Source organism: Ammospiza caudacuta, chromosome Z (genome assembly GCF_027887145.1).
Source record: "Ammospiza caudacuta isolate bAmmCau1 chromosome Z, bAmmCau1.pri, whole genome shotgun sequence".
NCBI classification, from domain to species: domain Eukaryota; kingdom Metazoa; phylum Chordata; class Aves; order Passeriformes; family Passerellidae; genus Ammospiza; species Ammospiza caudacuta.
In genome coordinates, this window is record NC_080632.1 from 84,387,109 (window position 1) to 84,408,626 (window position 21,518).

The 21,518-nt window shown below is 47.9% G+C and overlaps 1 protein-coding gene across 2 annotated transcripts in view; it reads left to right on the top strand.

The window, feature by feature from the left end:
* The first annotated feature begins 3,855 nt into the window (after positions 1–3,855).
* Positions 3,856–21,518, top strand: part of SETBP1 (SET binding protein 1) — a 267,975-nt gene continuing 250,312 nt past the window's right edge. For both annotated transcript variants that reach the window (XM_058823563.1, XM_058823564.1), the window contains exons 1-2: positions 3,856–4,068; positions 20,430–21,090. In XM_058823563.1, coding sequence (XP_058679546.1) covers positions 20,599–21,090 — 492 coding nt within the window. In that variant the 5' untranslated portion in view covers positions 3,856–4,068; positions 20,430–20,598. The remainder of the gene's footprint in view (positions 4,069–20,429; positions 21,091–21,518) is intronic.

Sequence of the window (21,518 nt, forward strand, 5' to 3'; positions counted from 1 at the left end):
AAATTGAACTCACTTTGAAATTATTTTTTGTGGGGCTGCTTAAATACATTTATGTATATGTATCCTCTCCAGAAGTAAATAAACACAAATTAAAAAGAGAAAAGGCTTAGAAAACACTTTTTATCCTAAATTTACTGGATATAATCAAAATATTATTTTCTAGCAAAGGGGAAGCAAACGTGATTTTTTTTTTCCTTTTCTTTTTCTCTTTTTTTGCGGGAGTATTTGATTCCATAATTTGGTTTTCTGCGTTAATTTATTCACGCCAATTATTTCACAGCCATTTGTGAGCTTATTCCAAGGAGGAAGATGATGGTCAGCGGAGCTCTTTGATACAGAGTTCACCTGCCAAAAGTTTTCATTTCAAAACCAGAATTCTTCGCGGGGAAATGTCAGTGCCAGCTCTGCCAAGAAATGTTGAAACTGTTTCTTTTTCCCTTTTGTTTAGATACAAAATGACAAAACATAGCTCCAGTTGGGTGATTTAATTCAAACAAACAAGCCTCCCTTCCATGTCAAAGAGCGGATTGGAAATGACAATCCCTGTTTGGTTTCAATCAGAAACGTCGGCGTGCTCGGAGTGACATTTCCGATCCCGGGGTTTGCGAGTCCCGTGTTTGTTTGGGATGGAGATGGGGCTGATCTGCTGCTTGTCATTTGGGAGGCTTCTTGTGCATTTTACTGATTTATTTGTTTTCTCCTGTTGGAGAGAAGCATGAGGAAAAGCCCATCAGGGGAGGACAGGCTGCTGCACCTGAGCTCAGGTGTTTGGGGTTTGCAGGTATCTGGTGGATGTCAGTCACACGGGGATATCCAAAGGGAAGCGATGCTTTGGTGTGGCTTTTACCCAGGAATTTTTCCCCAGGAGCACAGTGGGGCTGAGGGCACACACTCACCCAGGCAGCTGAGTTTGCTGAGGGTTTTTGGGAGGGCTGTGCTGGCATCTCGTGGGCCCACAAATCTCTTCCTCCCATTTGGGGTTAGAGCGCGACCCAGGTTGTGTGTCTGCTGCTTCTCCTGAAGGGACAGGCTGAGAGAGCTGCAGCTTTCCAGTCTGGAGAAGAGAAAGCTTTTCTAAGGGAGCCCCTGCCAGAGCCTAAAGGGGCTCCAAGAGAGCTGGAGAAGAACTTTTACATGGGCCTGGAGTGGGGAATGGCTTCAGACTGAAAGAGGGCAGGTTTAGATTGCATGTTAGGAAGAAATTCTTCGCTGTGAGGGTGGTGATGCCCTAGCACAGGGTGCCCAGAGAAGCTGTGGCTACCCCATCCCTGGAAGTGCCCAAGTCCAGGTTGGATGGGAGTTTGGGGAAGCCTGGGATAGTGGAAGGTGTCCCTACCAATGGCAGGGGGTGGGACAAGGTCTTTAAGATCCCTGCCAAACCAAATAATTCAATGATTCTACGATGTAAGGGATAATGGCACATGAATAAGCCTCCGTGGTCGGTGATTTATGCACACGTGTCCTACATGGTGCATAAATCCTACAAAGGGATGGTCCTTTGAACGGTCACCACGTAGGACACGTGCGCATAAATCCAACCCTTGCATCAGCTGCACACTGAATTCAGGTCACTCGGGACGATGGCCTGAAGCCACTTTCTGTCCCAGAGCAAAGAGGAGAGACTTGGTGTTCCTTGAGCCTCCTGCAGCACTCCGGGACAGGGAGCCCTGTGGCACCACCTTTGCAAGGGATCAAGGAGCACAGTGGGGTACTCCCTACATTCCCCCTCCTGCCCCTGGAATGCTATCTTCATCTCTAAGCACAACTCCACAGCTCCATTCCACAGGTCTTCCTTCCTCCGGGGGTTCCTCCTCATCCTCTCTGTGGTTTCAGGAAAACCAGAAATTTATTCCCGTGAGCAAAGGTTTGCCCAGCTGGCAGACCAAAGGGCAGCATCATCCAGACTGCTGGCAGAGCGAGGGTTGGAAAGGAACAGCCCAACAATTCCGATTTTGCCCCGCTCCACCAGCCTGCTGCTGGGTTTGTGTTGTGTTTTGAACACTGTTGCTGGTCCATTATGAAAGGTGCTGGGGTTGGGGGGGTGGATTTAGTCCTTCAATCAGGGGTCGAGAGTCCTTGCTTATCTCCCCCAGCCCCAGAGAGGGAATTCTCAGCGCGGCCCGAGCAGCAGCAGCCGCTGTACCCCAAAAATGCCTCTCCCGGGTCAAGAACCCGCCGCGAAAAGCACACGGGGGGCTGGCTGGGAGGGCGTGGGAGAGGCTGAGCCCGGGGTGGGATAAATGGGATAAATAGCCCTGCCCTGAATCTCACCTCCTCTGCCTTCCCTCCCCTGCCCCCATCAGTGCTGCAGTTGTGTCAGGTAGTGGCACTGTTGAGTACATTAACCCGGAGCCGAGCATTGCAGCCACACCGAGAGCGTGTCTGCGTGTGAGTGTGTGTGTGAGAGCGTGTGTGTGTGCGCGCGTGTGTGTGCGTGTGCGTGTGTGTTTGCGCCTGATCATTCCCATTTATCCCCCACACTTCGCCCCCGCCCCCGGTGCCGCAGGACTCCGGCAGCGAGCGATGCAAGCGGAGGGAAGAGAGAGACATCAGCCCCCCAGATCTGCTTAACCAAATCGCCGCCCCTCGCAGGGAGGGAGAGCGAGAGGCAGGAGCGCGGGGCGGGCGGGGGGGGAGAGAACCAGACCGAAAAGACAAAATAAAAGACAGAGAAAGGGAAAAATCCCTCGGGGGAGCAAACAGCCGCCCCCGGGCGCACGCCCTGTCTCGGGGGAAGGGGATGCGGGTGTGCGAGCGCGCCGGGTGAGGAGGGTGCGAGCGGCGCTCCGGCCGCACCGGGGGCAGGGGGGGTTCCCTCCGCCTCCGTGCGCGGGGGGAGCGCGGCGAGCGGAGCGGGGCGGGCGGCGCAGCCCCGCCGGAGCCCCGGCCCCGCTCCGAGCCCAGCCCGAGCGCCGAGAACGGCAAGAAGCTCCCTCGCCGCCGCCGAGCAGCCCTGTTCTCCTGGCGGGGCTTTGCTCTTTTCCTTTCTTTTATTCTTCTTCTTCTTTTTTTTTTTTTTTCTTTTTCTTCTTTTTTTTTTCTTGATTTTTTTTTTTTTAATATTTTTGAAACTCCTCGCCGGGAAAAGCAAAACCGAAAACGCTTCCCCGCAACCTCGCCCCCCCTGCAAAAAGGCTCCCAACCAACCAACCAACCACAGCAAGCAGAGAGCAAAAGAGCCCCCCCACTCCAAAAAAATTTTTTTAAAAGAAGAAAAAGAAAAATGCGAGAGAGTTGGAGACCAGTTCCATCGATTTCAAATCCAGGATTTTATCCAGTGCATTGAGGGGCTTCTTTTTTTTTTTTTCGGTCTCTCTTTTTTTTTTTTTCCTTTTTACCCCCTCCTCCTTTCTTTCACCCCCCGCCCCCCCGTCCCCCCCTTCTCCTCCTACTCACCCCCCTTTTTTTTTTCCTTTCCATTTTATTTTGGATCCTGCTAAAATTAGCCGGGACTGCTCTGGGTGTTGCGTGTTAATTTGATTTACTCCGGGATTCCGGCTTTCCAAGACGCCATTTTCCCCCCCCCCCTTTTTTTTTTTTTTTTTGGTTTTTTTGTTTTTTTGGTTTTTTTTTTGTTTTGTTTTTTTGTTTTTCGGTTTTTTGTTTTTTTTTTCCCCTCGTACTATCTCGCTCTATTTATCCCCTCCGTATCCATCTATCTCTCATCTCCCGGGCTGTGTCTCCGTCTGTGTGTCCGTCCATCGCTCTCTCTCTCTCTCTCCGCTGTGCCTTCCTCCTCCTCCTCCTCCTCCTCCTCCCGCCGCGCTCCTCCCTGTGCGCTCTGCGTGCGCGGCGCGGCGCGGCCGGGCGCTCCCCTCATCCCCATCTGACAGATGAACACCGCCATGGGTTTGCCGCAACACAAGCAAAAGCACCTTTGGGGGCTGTGGCGAGGGATTGAAACCGGGATCTAAAACAGAACAGACAAGAAGAAGGGGGGAAATCCGACGACGACGAGGAGGAGGAGGAGGAGGAGGTGGAGGAGGAGGAAGAAAGAAGAAGAAAGAAGAAGAAGAAGAAGAGGAGGAAGCTGCTAAGAAGACCCCCGCTGCCGTTTTGGGGATATGGGTTAGTAAATGCGGGGAAAAAAAAAAAAAAAAAAAAAAAAAAAAAAAAGAAGGAAAATTCTGAGGCATCGAGGAAAGGTCTGCCTTGATGATCGGAATTGCGGGAGGATAGTACGCTTCTCTCCTGCTCTCCTGTTCCTTCACCCCCTTTTTTTTTCTTTTTTCTTTTTCTTTTTTTTTTTTTTTATTTTTCCCCCTCCTGCATGCAAAAGTTAATGTCGCCCCCTTTTTTTTTTTTTTTTTTTTTTTTTTTTTTTTTTTTTTTTTTTTTCCCCCTCCTCTCTGTTGCGACTTTGCAATGGCGCGGGAAAGGGCTTTATTTTTTTTTTTTTTTTTTTCTTTTTTTTTGGGGAGGGGGGAACATTTCTCCTCCGTGCATTGCATGCGAGTCGTCCTCCCCATCCCCTCCGACCCCTTCCCTCCCCACGCTTTGTGCCTCCTTGGGAGCATGTGTGCGTGTGTGTGTGTGGCTCTCGTGGGGTGGGGGGCACCGGTGCTGCCTCCGAGACCGGGAAAGGGCTGGAATTTTTTTCTCCAGGAGTTTGAATAATGTATTTATTCCCCACCACCACCACCACCCCACACCCCCGCCATATACCCCCCTCTCCCGGCCCCCGCTTTGGGTAGCCCACATGTGTTTGTACGTGTAGGTGGCAGCTATGTGGAAATTGGGGAGGGAGAGGGACACGACCCCCCCCCCGCTCCGTAAATTGCAGGTTAAGTGGAGCTAGAGAGCAGCGCTGTAACCTTACGGGGATTTGTGCGTGTGTGTGAGTGTGAGTGAGCGTGAGCGCTGCGTGTGTGCGCGGGGCTCCGCGGCCGAACCGGGGGGCGCCGCTGCCCCGGGGTGGCCCCGCCGTGTTTTGACATTGAAAAGGACGCGCAGCAACCCGAAAAGCCGCGGGTTTGGGGAACAACGGAGCGGCAGGAGGACGGCGTGGGGGGCAGTCATTAGCCAAGCGGGACACCCCCCATCCCGCCCCACCGCCACGCTCGGTGCTGGATGATGGTTCTTGATACGGGGGGGATCGCCGCCCTCGGGACCCGCCGGCCCCGGAGCCCCCGCCGGGGGCGGGAGCGGAGTTGGGCCGTGGGCAGGCTGAGCACCGGCCGTGGCACCGGGCTGCTGCTCCGGGAGCAGGGGCTGACCCGCAGCCGCAGCCTCGGGCGGCTTTTGTCAGCCCCAGCCCTGGCGCAAGGCTCTGCCCGGAGCGGGCACTCGCACACTCGCACTCACACTCGCACTCACACTCGCACTCACACCCCTTCCTCGCCGGGTTCCCCCGCAGGGCAAGGGGAATTCGGGTCCCCTATCGAACCCCCGGGTGCACACCGTGTGTCGGTGTGAGTGAGTGTGTGTGTGCCCGTGTGTTCGCATCCCAACATCGCAGCGCCCCAGCGGGCACGGCGCTCCCCGCGCTGCCCCTGCCCGCCCGCCCGCCTGCCTGCCTGCTTGCCTGCTGTATTTATGTCTCCAAAAGGCAGTTGAGAGAAGGATTTCCGATTCGTTTCCGCTTCAAATAAACGGCCCCGATAATCCCGGGCCTGACGCCTGATGCTCGAAAGGCACTTGGCCGCCGGGAGCCCAAGCCGGGCAGGCGGGGGGGACACGGGGCACACCCGGCTCGGACACCCCCGGCGGGCAGCTCCCCTGGCCTCGGTGGGGAGATGAGAGGGGTTCGGTGCCCTGGGGATGCGCACGGGGGATGCGAGGGGAGCGCCCACCCGTTCCGGTGCCGTGGGGTGGCGGTGTCCCCGCGGCTGCCGGGAGCCGGGCTCACCCAGCCGGGCTCTGGGAGGAGAGGGAGGATGGAGGATGGAGAGAGCCTGGCAGGCTGCTCCCGCGGCGTGCAGAGGTGTTTCATTAGGCACCGGCCCCGCTCTGGGGTGGGGGGGACCCTCCGTGTGTCCTTCTGTGTCCGTCTGTCACACACACACACGGGAAAGGATGCAGAGGAGAGGGCAGAGCTGGCCAGTGCTCCGCTGTCGGGGAGAGCATCCGAGCCTCCTGGCGTGGGTGGAATTGTTCCAGGAGGAGAGGGCTGCTGGCAAAGCCAGTCCTGGGTGGAATATTGCCGGCCCAAATGGGAAGGATCGGTGGTTTGGGAGCCCCTGCATGCAGGGTTGACTCGGCGCAAGCTGCAGAAATGGTGTTATCAGGTGTCTGAAGACAGGTAGGGACAGTATGAACCTGAGGAAACAAGTGGAGCCTGTGTTGTGGAGAGCAAAAAAAAAAAAGTTCTTATCAGGGGATCACAGAATCATAGAATGTTTTGGTTGGAACGGATGTTAAAGCTCATCTCATTCCAGCCCCATTTTCCCCCAGGGCAGGGACACCTTCCCTTAGACCAGGCTGGTCCAAGCCCCATCCAGCCTGGCCCCAAACCCTTCCAGGGACTGGACACGTTCATGGGAAAATGTGCAAGTGTCTGTTTCATGCACAGCTTTCTGCACTTCCTCAGCTTTTGCTGAGATTACACCCTCATCAGAAGCTCCTTCCACTCAAAGGAGAAACTTTTTTCCATCTCCATTTGTTTTTTAGCTGAAAGGAGATGGAAAAAAAAGCCCATCCACACAATGGACTTGTACTTTAATCTGTGCTCTTAGCTCAGAAGGGTTATGTAAAAATAGGGAAAAAACAAAGGCAGAAACACTCAGTGAATGGAGACTTCTCTTCCATCTCTTATTGGCTTCAACTTTTTTTTTTTTTTTAACTTCTCAGACTCAAAGTTTTAATTGAAACCAGAAGTCTATTGAGAAGTAACTGAGCCAAGAAAACCTCTGTTTTCTCTGCAACTAGGGATAGGGAATAAATAATTTTTAGCTGATGTTATTTCAAGTCGTTTGAGCTTTTTTTATTCCTGCCAAAAAGCCCAGCATAGATTATTAACACATTATCATTTTAGGAGGATGCACTTTTTGAAATGCTATAAAATGGTGTGTTAGGTTTGTGCAGAGCCATAAACTATGTTGGTTGTTGGCAAACAAAAGAAACAGTGGCCATGATTTATTATTAATAATGATCATAACTGAGCTATTTAGCTTGATTTGATATACACTGGTTTCTCTGCTGAGGTTGCTCTGTATTGTTTTCAATAATATTGTACTTTGATTAAATTGGGAACTGTTCTTGTTTAACAACTGCTATTGCTGTGTGCTTAATTAACTCAAGGAATTAAATGCTCAGAAAGGTGCAACCATAATTTTTTTGGCTTCAGATGCTGCTTAATCTCCTCTTCTGCTCTTTTTTGACCCATCCTTTGAGCTCCTTTTCCCTACCACACACATCCTTTAGGTGCAAGTGCCAATTTGCCAACAGGACTCTTGTTTTCCATTACCAGATTTGCCTAATCCCAGTTTCAGTGACTTTGTTTCCCTCTCAGTAGGGCTCAATTTCTCACACATAATCTTTCCCTTCTGTTTTCTTTCCCCTTTGGACAACAGCCTCCAGGACTGAAAACTCTTGCCTTGTGCCCTGAGACTTGCAATTACGCAGCAATTTTGACTCTTGACCTAACTAGTAGCAAGAAAGGCTATTGTCTAATGAACCACGTAAAAACAGTTCTGGGATCCAACAGATTGCTGTGATGGAAATGAAAGATGTCCCAGTGAACTGATGACTGATTTGTTTAACCATATGCCTAGGCGGTTTTCCTTGCTCCCCATCAACCACCCATCTCTGGAGTATCTGTGATCTGTGGGCCTGTGGCAATGCTGAAAGGCAGGATTAATAACTGCCAAAATGCTCTCCATGAAGCACGGGGGGACAGATTTTAAGCCATGCTCAGAACATGCATTTTGCCCACCATAGCATGCAGGCATGCAGGGTTTTAGATTTTTAAGTGCTGTGTTTAAGCGTGCTTCAGGTGATGAGGGCAGCAAATCTGTGTGTAAAAATCACAGAATCAGAGATTTGTGTTGGAAGGGAGCTTAAGCATCATCTCATTCCACCCCTCACCGTGGGCACGGACATCTTCCATCATCCCAGGCTGCTCCAAGCCCTGTCCAATTTGCCTTGAACTTCCCCAGGGATTCAGGGGCAGCCACAGCTGCTCTGGGAAACCTGTGCCAGGGCCTCACCACCCTAACAGGGAGCAATATTTTTCTAATATAGGTGACCTATAAAATAATAAGTAGACAGAGGAAATCCATGGTAAGGTCTAGCCTCATTGCTGGGAAGTCCAGGAAACCTTAGGGCAGCATAAACACAAAGTTTAGAGCTAGTGCAAAGAGACTCTGTGGGAGAACCTTAGTGGAGAAGGTTCCCAGTGTTTTGCTGCAGGGCTTGTGGTTTCTACTGGGACTGGTTTTGCTGCTGTTGTAGGTTCTGTTCTCATTACTTTCTTTCCAGCTTGATAGAAAAAGGCTCTCTTTCCCGTTATTCTTGCTGAGGAAATAAAATGACTTACACTTTTAGGAAATTGTCACCTTGATTAAAGATGAACTTCAAAACCCCTCAACTCAGTGTTTGAGCCTGGGGGGACTGTCAGATCTGAAAGCGATTTGCAAACATTGGATATTGGGACTTTTCTTTCGTTCTGATATAGACATTAAATGAGTTTGCAAGTGTATGTGGTTAGCAACACCTGGAGACTGTTTCTTTCTCCTCCCAGTGAGAAGGCTTCACCTGAAGTTCATTTGGATTTTTGGACCTGTTTAGAGGTCTGCTGGGTGCTGGGACCAAGCACAGCTCTGCAACAAGCAGCTGGACTCTGAATTCACATTTGACTGGTTGTAGAGAGTACAAAGTTTAGGGAATGAACAGCTGAGGGAATAAAGGAAGACAAAATAATTTCTTAAATTGAATAAAAGCAGTCAGAGAATCTTTCAGAGCTGAGAAAATGAGTGAAGGAAGCACCTAATTTCTATTTATCGGCTCTTGAGAGAGAGCAGGGTTAGGAGGTATTTTGCCCTTTTGGAGCTGTATTTACTTTGGAGGACAAATTGTCCAAATGCAATGATGAACTTTTCAGTAAGGTTTGAGATGACTGGGTATGAAAAGAAACCTTCTGACATTACTTCATTTAGGGTTTTGTTGTCTTTTATGTCTCTTCAAAAGACCAAGCAGAAACTTTGAAGAGCAGGTGACCAAAGAGGAAGGTGTCCAGGGAAATACTCTGGGAATACAGACCTTGGTGCTGCTCACACACCCCTGGGTCAGGTTTACTCCTGCTCATGAGCAGGCACTCTGGTGGGGCTTGTGTCCTTGTCCATCCAGCACAGGGGTTTTTCAGGGAATACAGGAGTTGTGCAGGTGGTGAGGATGAATTACCTTTCCTGTGCAGGGCTGCTGAGTGTGATGTGCCCTTTTGAATGAGTGGAAAAGCCATGCAAGAGGAGGCCAATTTCCACACAACCCTGAGGTCACAAGGTGGTGATAAGGCTCTGACCTGCCCTGGTGAGCACCAGAGCATGAGGTGGCCCAAGGCTTGGCTCTGCAATACATTGGGAGGAGATGGCATTGTGGCTAAATACTGTCGTGGGGCCACTTACTCATCTTCTGAAAAGAGGGTATTCCTGGCTCCGTGAGGGCTGCTGTGCAATCCTGGGCAGACAAGAGCTCTGCGAGGATGGCAGCAATGACAGCAAAGTTTCTTCTACTGTAGTATGGCATAACTAGTAACAGTGCTTGGGAAATCTTTTCAGAAGAATGTGTGGTAGGCAAGCATGGGGTAACCCAGGACTCACTCAAACACCTCAAAATTAGAGATGGGTTAAAGATTGGAAGCCTGAGGTTTTAAGTTACTTTGAAATTTTTGTTAGCCTTAACCTTTAAAACTGAGATATGTATGTATACAATGAATCATCCTCTTTTTGCCCTGGCACTTTAGCAGATGGAGAAGCCAGTTTTAAGATGGAAGGGAGAAAATGATGACACTCAAACCAGAGGTCAAGCTGCAAGGTGTTACAGGCATGTCTTCCCTCAATATGAATCCACATATCCTGAATGTCCGACTGATGTGATTTCTAAGACTTGGACACTGGCCTAACTTCCCTCTGTGTTTCCAGACCCAGCATGTTCTGGAGTGATGCTGTGATCCCTGTCTACCTCTCCTCAAGACTCACTAAATACTTGGCTTTGGAGCATGTGGTGGGGTTTCTACTGAAACTCCTCTGAAATCCTATTAGTTTCCTAGACAAGGAAACCCTTCCTGTAGTTTTTCTTTCCCCCTTTTTTTTTTTTTTTTTTTTTTTTTTTTTTTTTTTTTTCTCTCTCTCTAAAGCCTTCCTATGGAGCTCTATAGTGGGAATTCAATAGAATTCTATACTGGGAATAATTCTCTGCTGAATCCCTTTTTCAGAAGGGATCAGAGACACAAAGCTTAACTGGGGGAGTTCAGTAAGTGTTCAAACAGGACTGTACACATGTAAAGTGCTATAGCAGGCATCTGGGCAAAGTGTTACTATACATGCCTATTGTTCCTAAGGTTGCAAATCAGTTTAAAATATTAACCCATACATCCACATCCTTGCAATTTCCATAAATCTTCAACTAATGGGCTGAAAAATGGCATGCTTTCTCTCTGTTTCGTGACAATTTTCTTCCTGAAAAGTTGAATAAGCCTCTCCAGCTATCAGTTTTGTTTTCCATCGATTCAGAAAAAGTGAGAGTGGAAAAAGGAAACACTTTCTCTTTTTAATTATTCTAACTGCATGCTTTTAAAGATGACAGTAGTCTCTATCTTATGGATGTAAGGTTTCTTGATGGCCTCTGTCATCTTTTGGTGTTTGAGTGAGACAAAAATTGGAGGCCATGGTTCCTGATGCCATGACAGATTGGAGTGTAGACATCCTGAAGTTAATGGTATTCTTGTAGGCTGTTGGCTTAAAGAGAAGGGCACTGGCCCAACAAATCCAAATTGGATAGGAGTCATAAATGGCTTTTTTTCACAGGTGTTGTGTACATTAGATTAGAGTTCTGTGTCATAGGAGGTACTCACAGGAGCATGAGTCCTGCTCCTCCACATCTATCACCAGCGTGGAAGAGACATCTGCTCTTAAAACACGCTGTCTTGTAGGTGTGGCTTTTAGGACAGAACACGTTCTGAACACTTTCTTCATCCTTAGCTCAGCAAACAGACCTCCCAAAGTCCTTAAGGAAAACTTTTGATTAAAAAAAGTAGTGTGAGTAAAAAATGAAATAACAATAAGCTGCGGCATGCTTCTAGGTAGGAGCTGAGAACTTATTCAAGCCCACAGCCATCTCCAGATGAGGAGCAGCAGCACAGACACCTCAGTTCAGGGCTCTCTTGGCCCATCACAGCCAACAGACCAAACTTTGGCTGGGAGATAAGTGAAGGATTCAGATTAAGAGACGGCAATCCAAGGTTCATTGGTGAAGAGAGGTGGTAACCATGACTGACTCAACACTAGATTCCTCTTCAAGTGTTGATCCCTTCCCAACCTTTAACATCCTCCTGGAGTCAGTGTTAGAAGTATTACAAGTGACAGAATGAGAGGAAATGGTCTCAAGTTGCTCCAGGAGAGGTTTAGATTAGATAACAAGAATAAATTGTTTCCTGGAGGGTTGGTCAGCCATCAGAACAGGCTGCCCTGGAAAGTGTTAAAGTCACCATGCATGAGGTGATCAAAAAAATGTGTGGATGTGGCACTTGGAGACATGGGGTGGCCTCGGCAGTGCTGGGGAATAGTTGGACTCCATGATCTTAGAAGGCTTTTTCAACCTGAATGATTCTATGAGTCTATAGGAGTAATAATCCAAAGCGCTGGTCCTGCTTCAATAAGGATTTGAGCGGTGAATCTGGGGCTCCTGACCCTCTGTGCTGCCTTGGAGGGAGCCCGATGTGTGCAAAGAGCACAGTAAAGTAATTGAGCTGGAGAGGCCTTTCAGGCCTGCAGATACTCAGCAGGCTTTTATCTCCTCCTGACTCAACTTCACACAGCACTTCTGTAACCACTTCCTCTTCAGCCTCATTAGAGGCAAAGGTGTTCCTTCTCTTTGCCCACAGCAGCTATCAGCTATCTTGCCTTTATTCCTGGCCTCAGGTCTTCCCATCAGCATGCTCCCAGCTAATGTTTTTGTGCCTCTTGATATCACTGCCCCAGCACTGTGAGCTGCTCTTTGTCCCGTGTGCATCCAGCTGCATCCACCAGTGTCCAGGGCAGCTTTTGCCTCCTGACTTTTCCTTTTCTTCTTCTTCTTCTTCTTCTTCTTCTCCTTCTTCTTCTTCTTCTTCTTCTTCTTCTTCTTCTTCTTCTTCTTCTTCTTCTTCTTCTTCTTCTTCTTCTTCTTCTTCTTCTTCTTCTTCTTCTTCTTCTTCTCCTTCTTCTTCTTCTTCTTCTTCTTCTTCTTCTTCTTCTTCTTCTTCTTCTTCTTCTTCTTCTTCTTCTTCTTCCTCCTCTTCTTCTTCCTCCTCTTCTTCTTCTTCCTCCTCTTCCTCTTCCTCTTCTCCTTCTCCTTCGTCTTCTTCATCTTTGTCTTCTTCTATCTATGAGGCTTTAAGGGAATTTCTTGTATTTCTGGCCCTGACATTCTCTTTCCCCCAAAAACTTGATGTATTCTGCAGGACAAAGCACTCCCAATGTTTTCCTTCAGATACCCCAAATTATTGCTATTCTTGTATGCCCTTTAGACACCCTTTTTCTCACAGTCCCCTCTTGGTGTTGGGGATGCTTGGTGTATTTTACAGGACCAAGCAAGGCACCACTGCTTACTCAGCATGGAAACACACAGTGCAGTGTCCTGGATGGACAAAATCCAAACTTTCTTACTCCCAGCATGGTTTGAAGCACACAGAATGGAATAACATGGGATGTGTTGTTTGTACAGACTCCAGACTGGGCACGGGATAGATCCTGGACTGAAGCCTTTTAGGTCCTCCTTGTGCCATCACTTATGGCTCTGAGGAATGGATGCTGAGCCAAGACATGGTGCATTCCCCATCGGATGTGCTGTTAGATTTTATTTATTTCTCTGTTTTTCCCAAAGGAAGAGGAAGCTGGTCTATTTGGCACATGAGAGAGCAAAAATGAAATAATGGAGAAGGGGAGGGAAAAAAAAGGTGAAAGAAGGAGTTCTGTGGCAGCAGCAGTAAATAAAAACAAAACTCTCATTAATGATTCATGCAGAGAAATAATTTTCCACACATTTTGTGGTGCAGAGGGAAATGTTTGATCAGAGGGAGAAGAAGAGATTGTTGCTCTGCCATGACGGTGTTAGAAGGAGGCTACTGTGTATGATGGCAGCTCTCCAAGAGCAGAGTCAATCTAGGAAAGTTTGGTAACACAGATGATGGAATTGTACAGGGGTTTGCTTTCTGTGGCTGATCTCTGTGCCAATAACCTTTCCCTAAATACCCATAAAACTTTCCATTTGTAGCCTGGAGTAGCTGCTGCTACCTCCAGGATGGTGTGCTTGGCATGAGCTGGCTGGAACATACTAAGTATTTAAGTCCCCTTCTGTGCACATTGACACTTCTTCCCAAAGAGTTTTATGGCTGTTGTTAATGGAATAAATTCTATCCTTGCAGTGGCACACACTCAGCTGCATCCAGCAGAGTGCTCAGGGTGGTCTCCTGGGTCAAGCCAGGAGTCACCTCTGATCGTGCATCACACTGAGAGTGATGATCATTGGTCTGGGAGCTCAGCAACCTGTTGTTGATCTGACTTAGGCAAATTTACCAGCTTGACTTTTTTGTGTTGTAATGAGCTGAGGCACAGCTGGCATCTCCTTCTGCTTTTCAGTGTCCTGGAGGCCTGACGTTCACAAGGAAAATGGGCAAAAACCACATGCCAGCTATGGATGTCATTAGGATCAAACACTACCCTTGATTTCCTAGAGAAGTTGTAAATGCCTGGAAATGTTCCAGGCCAGGTTGGACTTGAGGTTGAAGCAACCTGGTCTAGTGGAAAATGTTCCTGCCCATGGCAGGGGGCTGGAAAAAGATGGTTGTTAAGGTCCCTTCCAACACAAACCAAATTTTTGTTGCCTACCTCGGAGGGAACAAATGGGGGGAGTTTGATCATTTTAGAGACCAGAAGCCTCTGTGAGAAGGTGTTCACAGGTCGGATGACTGCACTCCCTTTCCCAACACTGACACAGCTTTACGTTATGAGTGAGTAGATTTACAAAACCTTGGTAGATTTCTGAGGCAGGAGCTTGTAAAAGCCCTTGGGCAGCATGATGGGCACCTCTCCTGCTCCTCCAGAGGGGTGCTTTGCTACGCTGGCCACAGCTGTACCTTGGGCAGTATTGCTTTTATTGTCCTTGTGATTTATGGCCGTGTCAGTTGTTTAATCATTCAGCTGGCCCTCCTGCAAGCCCTCTATGATAGCTAGTTACTTACATAGAAAGGTGACTATCTGATCTAATTATAAAGTCTCAAACCTAATTATGGAGTCAGATATGATTCCATAATCTACTCTAAATGTGTCTATGTTGAGAAGACAGATACGTGTGTGTGTGTGTGTGTGTGTGTGTGTGTGTGTGTGTGTGTGTGTGTGTAATGTGCACAATTACATGCCTCTGTAATTACAGGTGTGCTTGGATTTTCAATTATTTCTGCCCCTTTGTCTTGGGCAGGATGTTTGCAGCTTCATCTGGCTGTGACAGATATTTGGTTTACCACATCTTTTCCCCTCCAGTGTGACTTTTCCTGGCTCCCTTTGCCACACTTGGGCACACGGAGGCACAGCCATCAGTCAGTGTTGCTCAGGAGGTGCAGAGGGATGGTAGCTCTTGGACTCAGCACAATCTGATGGAAACAAGTGAAGATTACATTTCTGGCAACTGATATTAACTCTTGCTCCTTGTTTCCACGTGGATAACCCACCTCTGGGACAACTTGCATCCTGTTCCTTTGTAGAAATTCCTCACGTAATGCATGCAAAATCAGAGGCAGAGTTAGAAGATTTGAACAAAAGCAGAGCTGGAGACAGGGGGACCATATGAAGAGCAATCAAATTTCTTCTAATTCACCCTACTAATAAATTACATACCTTAGTTAGATGGACACAAGGCAGGTGACAGGGAGAGGGTATTTCCTCTGTGATCCATAATGTGGACAGAAAATAACTACCACAGTCATTATTTGAGCTCCCTGCCAAAGTTGGATTGTTCTCTCAGAGGATCATGCCCTCAGGAAGTATGAGAGGCTGTGGTCCAAAGTTGCCATAAATCCATCTCCAGGGCTCTGAGCTGTGGATTAAATACAGTACTGGTACATGATACTGATCCAGTAAAAACTCCTACTGGTTCAAATTTGCTCAAAAAAAAAAAAAAATTGCAGATTTAATTTTATCCCAGAAGACTTTGTATTGTATCATGTTATGTCACTTGTCTGCACCACTCAGGCGTTATGGCTTACAAATTTTCCCATCCTCTGGAACTGACTTTAAGTCACCACAAAGGAAATTTTAAGCCTCATGTTTTGTGCTTGCCCATTCCACAGAAGTGTGATGAGAAGCCTGTTCCTGAGCAGCATCAAAGTCATGCTGCTGGCTATCTGGCAGTGCATGGACAGAGACCACAACCAAGCATGAAATTCCAATTTCTTTTTGCAAAACAATAACGGAGGAAGAGGCTGGGGCCATTTTTGTACTCCAGTATGGGTTAACTGGGTTGAGTACAGCTTGTCACACGCCGGGATGTTGGGTTTTTAAGACCCATGACAAATTCTGAAGTTTCAAGACACTGCTCATAAAAGCAGGTTTCTGACCAAAACTTGCCCTTGGCTGCAACATGGGTTGTCCACTGGCTTCTGGCCCAGAGGCAGCTGCATTTCCACAGTGTCATCCATGACCATGGAAGCAACCTGGGAGTCTTTGGAGTGAAAGGTGAAATCTCATCATTAAACACTGCTGCATAGTCTCCAGTGCTTTGTGATGAATGGTTTTAGGAGGATGGAGTGTAAAGAAGGTTCCGTGATTCCTGATATTTTGCAGAGATTAGGGATTTAATGCAACGTCCAATGGAAGAATGGAAAATCCAAAGGCAACCTGATAGGCACAGAGTTTGAAAAGTTGTGACCTCTCCTTTGCATCCCCCATCAGCCTCAGACTTGTGCTTTAGTTTCCACTGACTTGAACCTGTTTAACAGACTTTTTTCTTTTTCACTCATTCACTTTGGATTTTATGAATGAAATTAAAGCAGTCTCAGTAGTTACAGTGGTATTAGTGTAGAAGGAATTTGGACAGCACCTCTTAACATTGCTCCCACTTCCCTGCTGGTGCTCCTAGTGCTTGAGCAGTTCAGAGGAACTGCAGAAACCCTGGACAGCTGAGCCTGCCCTGCTTGCCTGTGTCAAAACAGTGTTTGCTTGCTCCTAATGTGGTTGCTGTCCCACTTAGAATCACACAATCATAGAACCACCTCCAAGATCACTGAGGCCAAGCTTAAGGCAAAAGCTGTGCCAAGTATTATGTCCACTTTCAATTCACAGAAAACCCCAAGCGGGTGGATTTTCCCTCCCTCCTATTGGCTCTCACCTCTGTTTTTGTCCTCTGCAAAATTTCACTTTAATCACCTTATAGCTGGGGCATCTGAATACTCACAAGCACCAGGCTGCCTGAGGCAGAAGAAGGGAGCATATTCAGAACCCCTAATAGGAGACATCCAGTATGACCCAAATGGGGGTTTTGCACTTGAAGGTCTTTGCCTCGATAAGAGTGTTTGAGGTGCCCAGAGGAGCTGATAAGAAACTTGAGCACTGGTAACAAGGCTGAGCAAGCAGGCGTTTGATTATTTCTCAGTACTTATCAGAGGAAGTGTGAATCTCTCCCTAATTAAGAGCTAATGCCAACTTCTGTGAAATTTATTGTCATTCACCTGTGAATTATCCTCCTCAAATTTAACTTGACTGCAGGAAGCCTGCTAGCAGTAACACTTTCCTCAGCGAGCTTAATTTGGATGGTAAAATGCCTCTGTAGCTGCTTATTGAACAGGACTTGATGCTGGTGAGCACTGGAGGCCTGGAACGACAGCCTGGATCAACACTTAGAAGTTCAGACATACCCCTTGTCCTGGGTATTTAAAATAGAAATAGAGCTCTTCCAGCAACAGGACAAGAAGGAATGGCTTTAAACCAACTGAGAGTTGCTTTAAATTGGATGTTGGGAAGAAATTCTTCGCTGTGAGGGTGGTAAAGCCCTGGCTGATGGCTGCCCCATCCCTGGAAGTGTTCAAGGCCAGGATGGATGGGGCTTGGAGCAACCTGGGATAGTGGAAGGTGGCCCTGCCCACAGCAGGGGGGTGAAATGATAGGAGCTTTAGAGTCCCTTCCAATACAAACCATTCTGTGATTCTGCTCACAGGCACTCAGGAGAGGGGAGGCTTCCAGCAGAGGTTACACATTCAGAGGCCTGAAGTGAGGTTTCTAATTAGTCAAAGCACAGGTAGCCTGCCCAAACTAGAAAGACGAGTATGATGTCCCTGCACCCAAGTCATTTAACTATTAACCCTGAAGGAGAGTAAGGAGATATCTAGAACAATGACCTAGTTAATTCTGGGTGCAGCACTTGAGTGCAGGGTTATTTGTTGCTACCTGTGGGTCTGGTGATATCATCTGCAGACTCTTGGCAGAACAGGAGGCCAATATTTTTAAGTTGGGTTTTAAGGTGGATTTGGCATGAATTCATCTGACACGGGTGCAATGCTACGGCTTTATTTATCTGTTGCTTGTTCATGCTGAGCTGGAGGCACACGGCCAAGCAGGGATGAGCACTTGGACATTACGACCCAGCATTTGGGTCCCACAACCAGAAACCTGGCTTTTTATTCCCGCTCCCTAAAACATTACCCAATGGCTCAAACCCTGAATGACTCTTCCTGTCCAGGAGCTGCACTGAAGCTCCCGTGCAGGCGAGGGTCCCAGGAGGGCTGGCTCACAAAGGCAATTCCAGCTGTCCCTTTCCTGCACCCTTGGTGGCTGCGGGCTCATCCTGCTGAGCTGCTCCAGAGCCTGCTCTCTGCAGCCAGCAGCGAGAGAGGTTAAAAGCCCGTGGGCGGAGGCCGGCACACAGTGCCCATTGTACATGCGTGCATACCAGAGCGGTAACTCCCTGGAATGCTGCAGCGCCGAGCTTTTACCACCTTGTGTTTGTGTTGCAGCCCAGGAGAGTGTGTACATTGTGTCCCTCTCCGCGTAGATTAACAATGTAAAACGGCAGATAAATAAGACTTTTTTTTTTTTTTTTTCTTTTCCTTGATTGGAAGGTGTCTCTGACTCTCATCACCTCCACGAGCACAAGGAGAGGCAAAGTGCAAAGTCAGTCAATTCGGTGGAGCAGCTCCTTGCAACCGGGGTGGCTTTCATGTACTAATTGTGTTAGTAATTAGCAACTACCACATGGTTTGTGTTCAATATGTATGGCACTTTGTAAGGGCATTAACTAACCCACTCTGCAATGGGTTTGAGGGATCTAAGTGCGATCCTTGTTTCCCAGAGGTGAACTGGAGGGACTGGCTGACCACAGGGTGAGTCAGGGCAGGCATGCATGAGACCTCGGAGCTATCAGTTCCTCAAGGTCATCTCACAGGAGGATCAGCTCTGGGAAATGAGTCTCTCCACTATTGCCAGATGTGCAACTCAAGCATAAATATTTTTGTGGTGCTTTTCTATCTCCTGTGAGCTATGGAAACCATCCCTAAGGCCAGATGGCAAGTCCAAGTTTGGGGTTTTTTTCTTCTTTTTTCTTTCTGCTTGGGCTGTCAGCTCGTGCTATTTGTGGGAACTTTATTTGAATTTGTGTCTGCTGAGACCTGGTCCCCAAGTGATTTCATGGAGCTATAGGACACTTAGGACTTTCCACTAGTAGCCCTACATGCCCAGGTCAGAAAAGCGACAGACAGCCACACTCCAGTGAAAATGTGTATCTATAACTAATCAAAGACACTTGTTATTACTTCTTGTTGAATTTCAAGCCCCTGAAAGGTACCTTTAGAAAGCAAAAAGAAGCCAGTGGTACAAGGACATCTGTTTCTTCTAGGTGAGCTGTGCTTTACAGCAGTGTACACTGGCACTCTTGTTCTGATTTGGTGATAGGCAGCAAGATAATTTTCTTTTTTTTTTTTCTCTCTGGCATATCGCTGCCAAGAATGACCTGGGAAACCCCTGGCTGTGCTCAGGTCTTGATGGCAGTTGGTCAAGTGTAGCTGAGCTAATCTAGCAGTGAGCTACTCCTGAAAGAGCCAGTCTGAGCTCCCAGCATCTACTCCTGGCAGCACCTTCCCGTTTCCTTCTCCATTTGCCAGAAGTGTTACTCGTTGTTTCTCCTAAAGTACCAGAAAATATATTTATTTCTCTCCACTAATTTTGTAGACTTACACTTTTTTGTGGATTCTTTTGCTAATTTTGTGGCCGAAATTGGCTCGCCATGAGGGGTGTGTGTGGGATGGCAATAGGGCAGTTTTAGGGAGGGTGCATGAAAGTACCTCAATGCCTTTAAAAACACCCCACGAGTATTACTAATAACAAGAATTCCTTGGGTGATAGAACTTTTGCCTCAACTGAACATCCACAGCTTCTCCCTTTAACTGAGGCTTTGTAAGGTACCAAGCAGGAGTGTTTCCATCTCAAAGGATTCCATCTCTGATGTTCTAAAAATTTTCAAGGTTGAGAGCACAGTCTGTGCATCATCCAGCCCAAGACTTTTCCACAAAACAGTGGAATGAGGGCATGAAGAACTCTGGAAAACCTTGAGTTTAGCTTTTCTCCATGCACCTCAGTGCTTGGGACACTGACATGCCCTGAAAGAAGCCCAGGTGGATCCTCCTGCAATTCCAGTATCCCATAGAGCATCTTGGGCTGCAGTTGCTCTCTAATGAATCGCTCATCCAAAGCAGGATTACCCTTAGAATAGCTGGCAGCCAAGGGCATGTCTCTCTCACCTGGGAAGTGAGGAAACAGAGAGTTTGAAACTCTGCTGCTGATTCAGAGGGCAGCACCATGTTTTCTGTGCTCTGATCACTGGGTTATTGTTTAACCCAAGGCAAGTATCTGAGTTTACTTTTTTCCCCTGCTGGAAACCCTGTGACAGTGAGCATGTTGAGGTAATGAGGAGGTTCACGGGTGTGGAGAGCTGGTTGTCCTCTCATTTATTGCATAAGTCGAGTTGAAGATGTTTGCATTGAGACAACACTTTGGGTGTTTGGTTTGTTTTTTTTTTTTTTTACTACATACCCATTGTCATTAATTTAACAATAGATATGGCAATTGTTCACAGATCCAGCCCTCAGAAATGCTGGTGAGCCTTGGTTCCCACTTTCTCCAACGAAAACCCTTGAGATGTTGCAAGGGAAACTTGAGCGTGCCCTGTGCCCTGTTTCAAACATCTCCACACTGATTTGATATGTGTGTGCATGTGCTAACTTCCACTTTTTTTTTTCCCCTTTCTTTTCACAGTGGCACATTTGGTCTCTTCTGAGCATCTCGCAGCCTCTGGGTGCCCGGGACATTGAATTTGGTGGACAGTTGCCACTCGCTCCCTGGGATCATATCCGCCCTTACTTCCCTCGTCCCCTTCCGTGCTCCCCTTCCCTCCAACCAAACCCCAGGGCGTTGCGATATTGCCATGGAGCCCAGAGAGACTTTGAGCAGCTCCCGGCAAAGGGGAGGCGAGGCAGACTTTCTGCCAGCTGCCGTCACCTCCACGAAGGCCTCGCCAGTCTCGGGCTGCGCAGGGGAGACGATGCTGTCTTCGTCGGGAGCGGGGAAAGGGATCCCGGTGAGCAGCGAGAGGCTGGAGCCTGAGGAAGAGGATGAGCTGGGTTCCGGGAGAGACGTGGATTCCACTTCCAATGCGGACAGCGAGAAATGGGTGGCGGGAGATGGCCTGGAGGAGCAGGAGTTTTCCATCAAGGAGGCTAACTTCACGGAGGGGAGTTTAAAACTAAAGATCCAGACCACCAAGAGAGCGAAGAAGCCCCCAAAGAACTTGGAGAACTACATTTGCCCTCCCGAGATCAAAATCACCATCAAGCAGTCTGGGGAGCAGAAACTTTCCAGAACTGGGAAAAATAGCAAAACAACTAAAGAGGAGGACAGATCACACTCCAAAAAGAAGGTAGGTCCCATTCTTTTACATAATTCCTGAAGCAGAGGGAGAGGGAAGGAATGGATCCTCTCAAACAATTTGTGTCCAAGGCATAGCCTTTGCAAGATTTGGCCTTGGAGCAGCACAGGGCAAATATCATCCTGCACTGCCACGTATGCATGGGGAATGATCTTGAACTATCCTTCAGATGAACCAATTCAGAAGAGATCAAAAGTTCAACCAGGCTTCTTCTATTTTTGTATGTAATTGAGTTTTGAGATTAATGATTACATGAGTGAGAAATGAAGGAGCCCACTTCTAAACTGCTTTATGCCTGAGCACTAATGCTCAAGCCTTTTGGCAGTTAAGGCATTCAACTGCATTTTTAAAATTGAGGTATGTGCATGGTGAACAATTGAATTCATTCCTGTATTCTGGGTGATGGGCTCCATTATTCT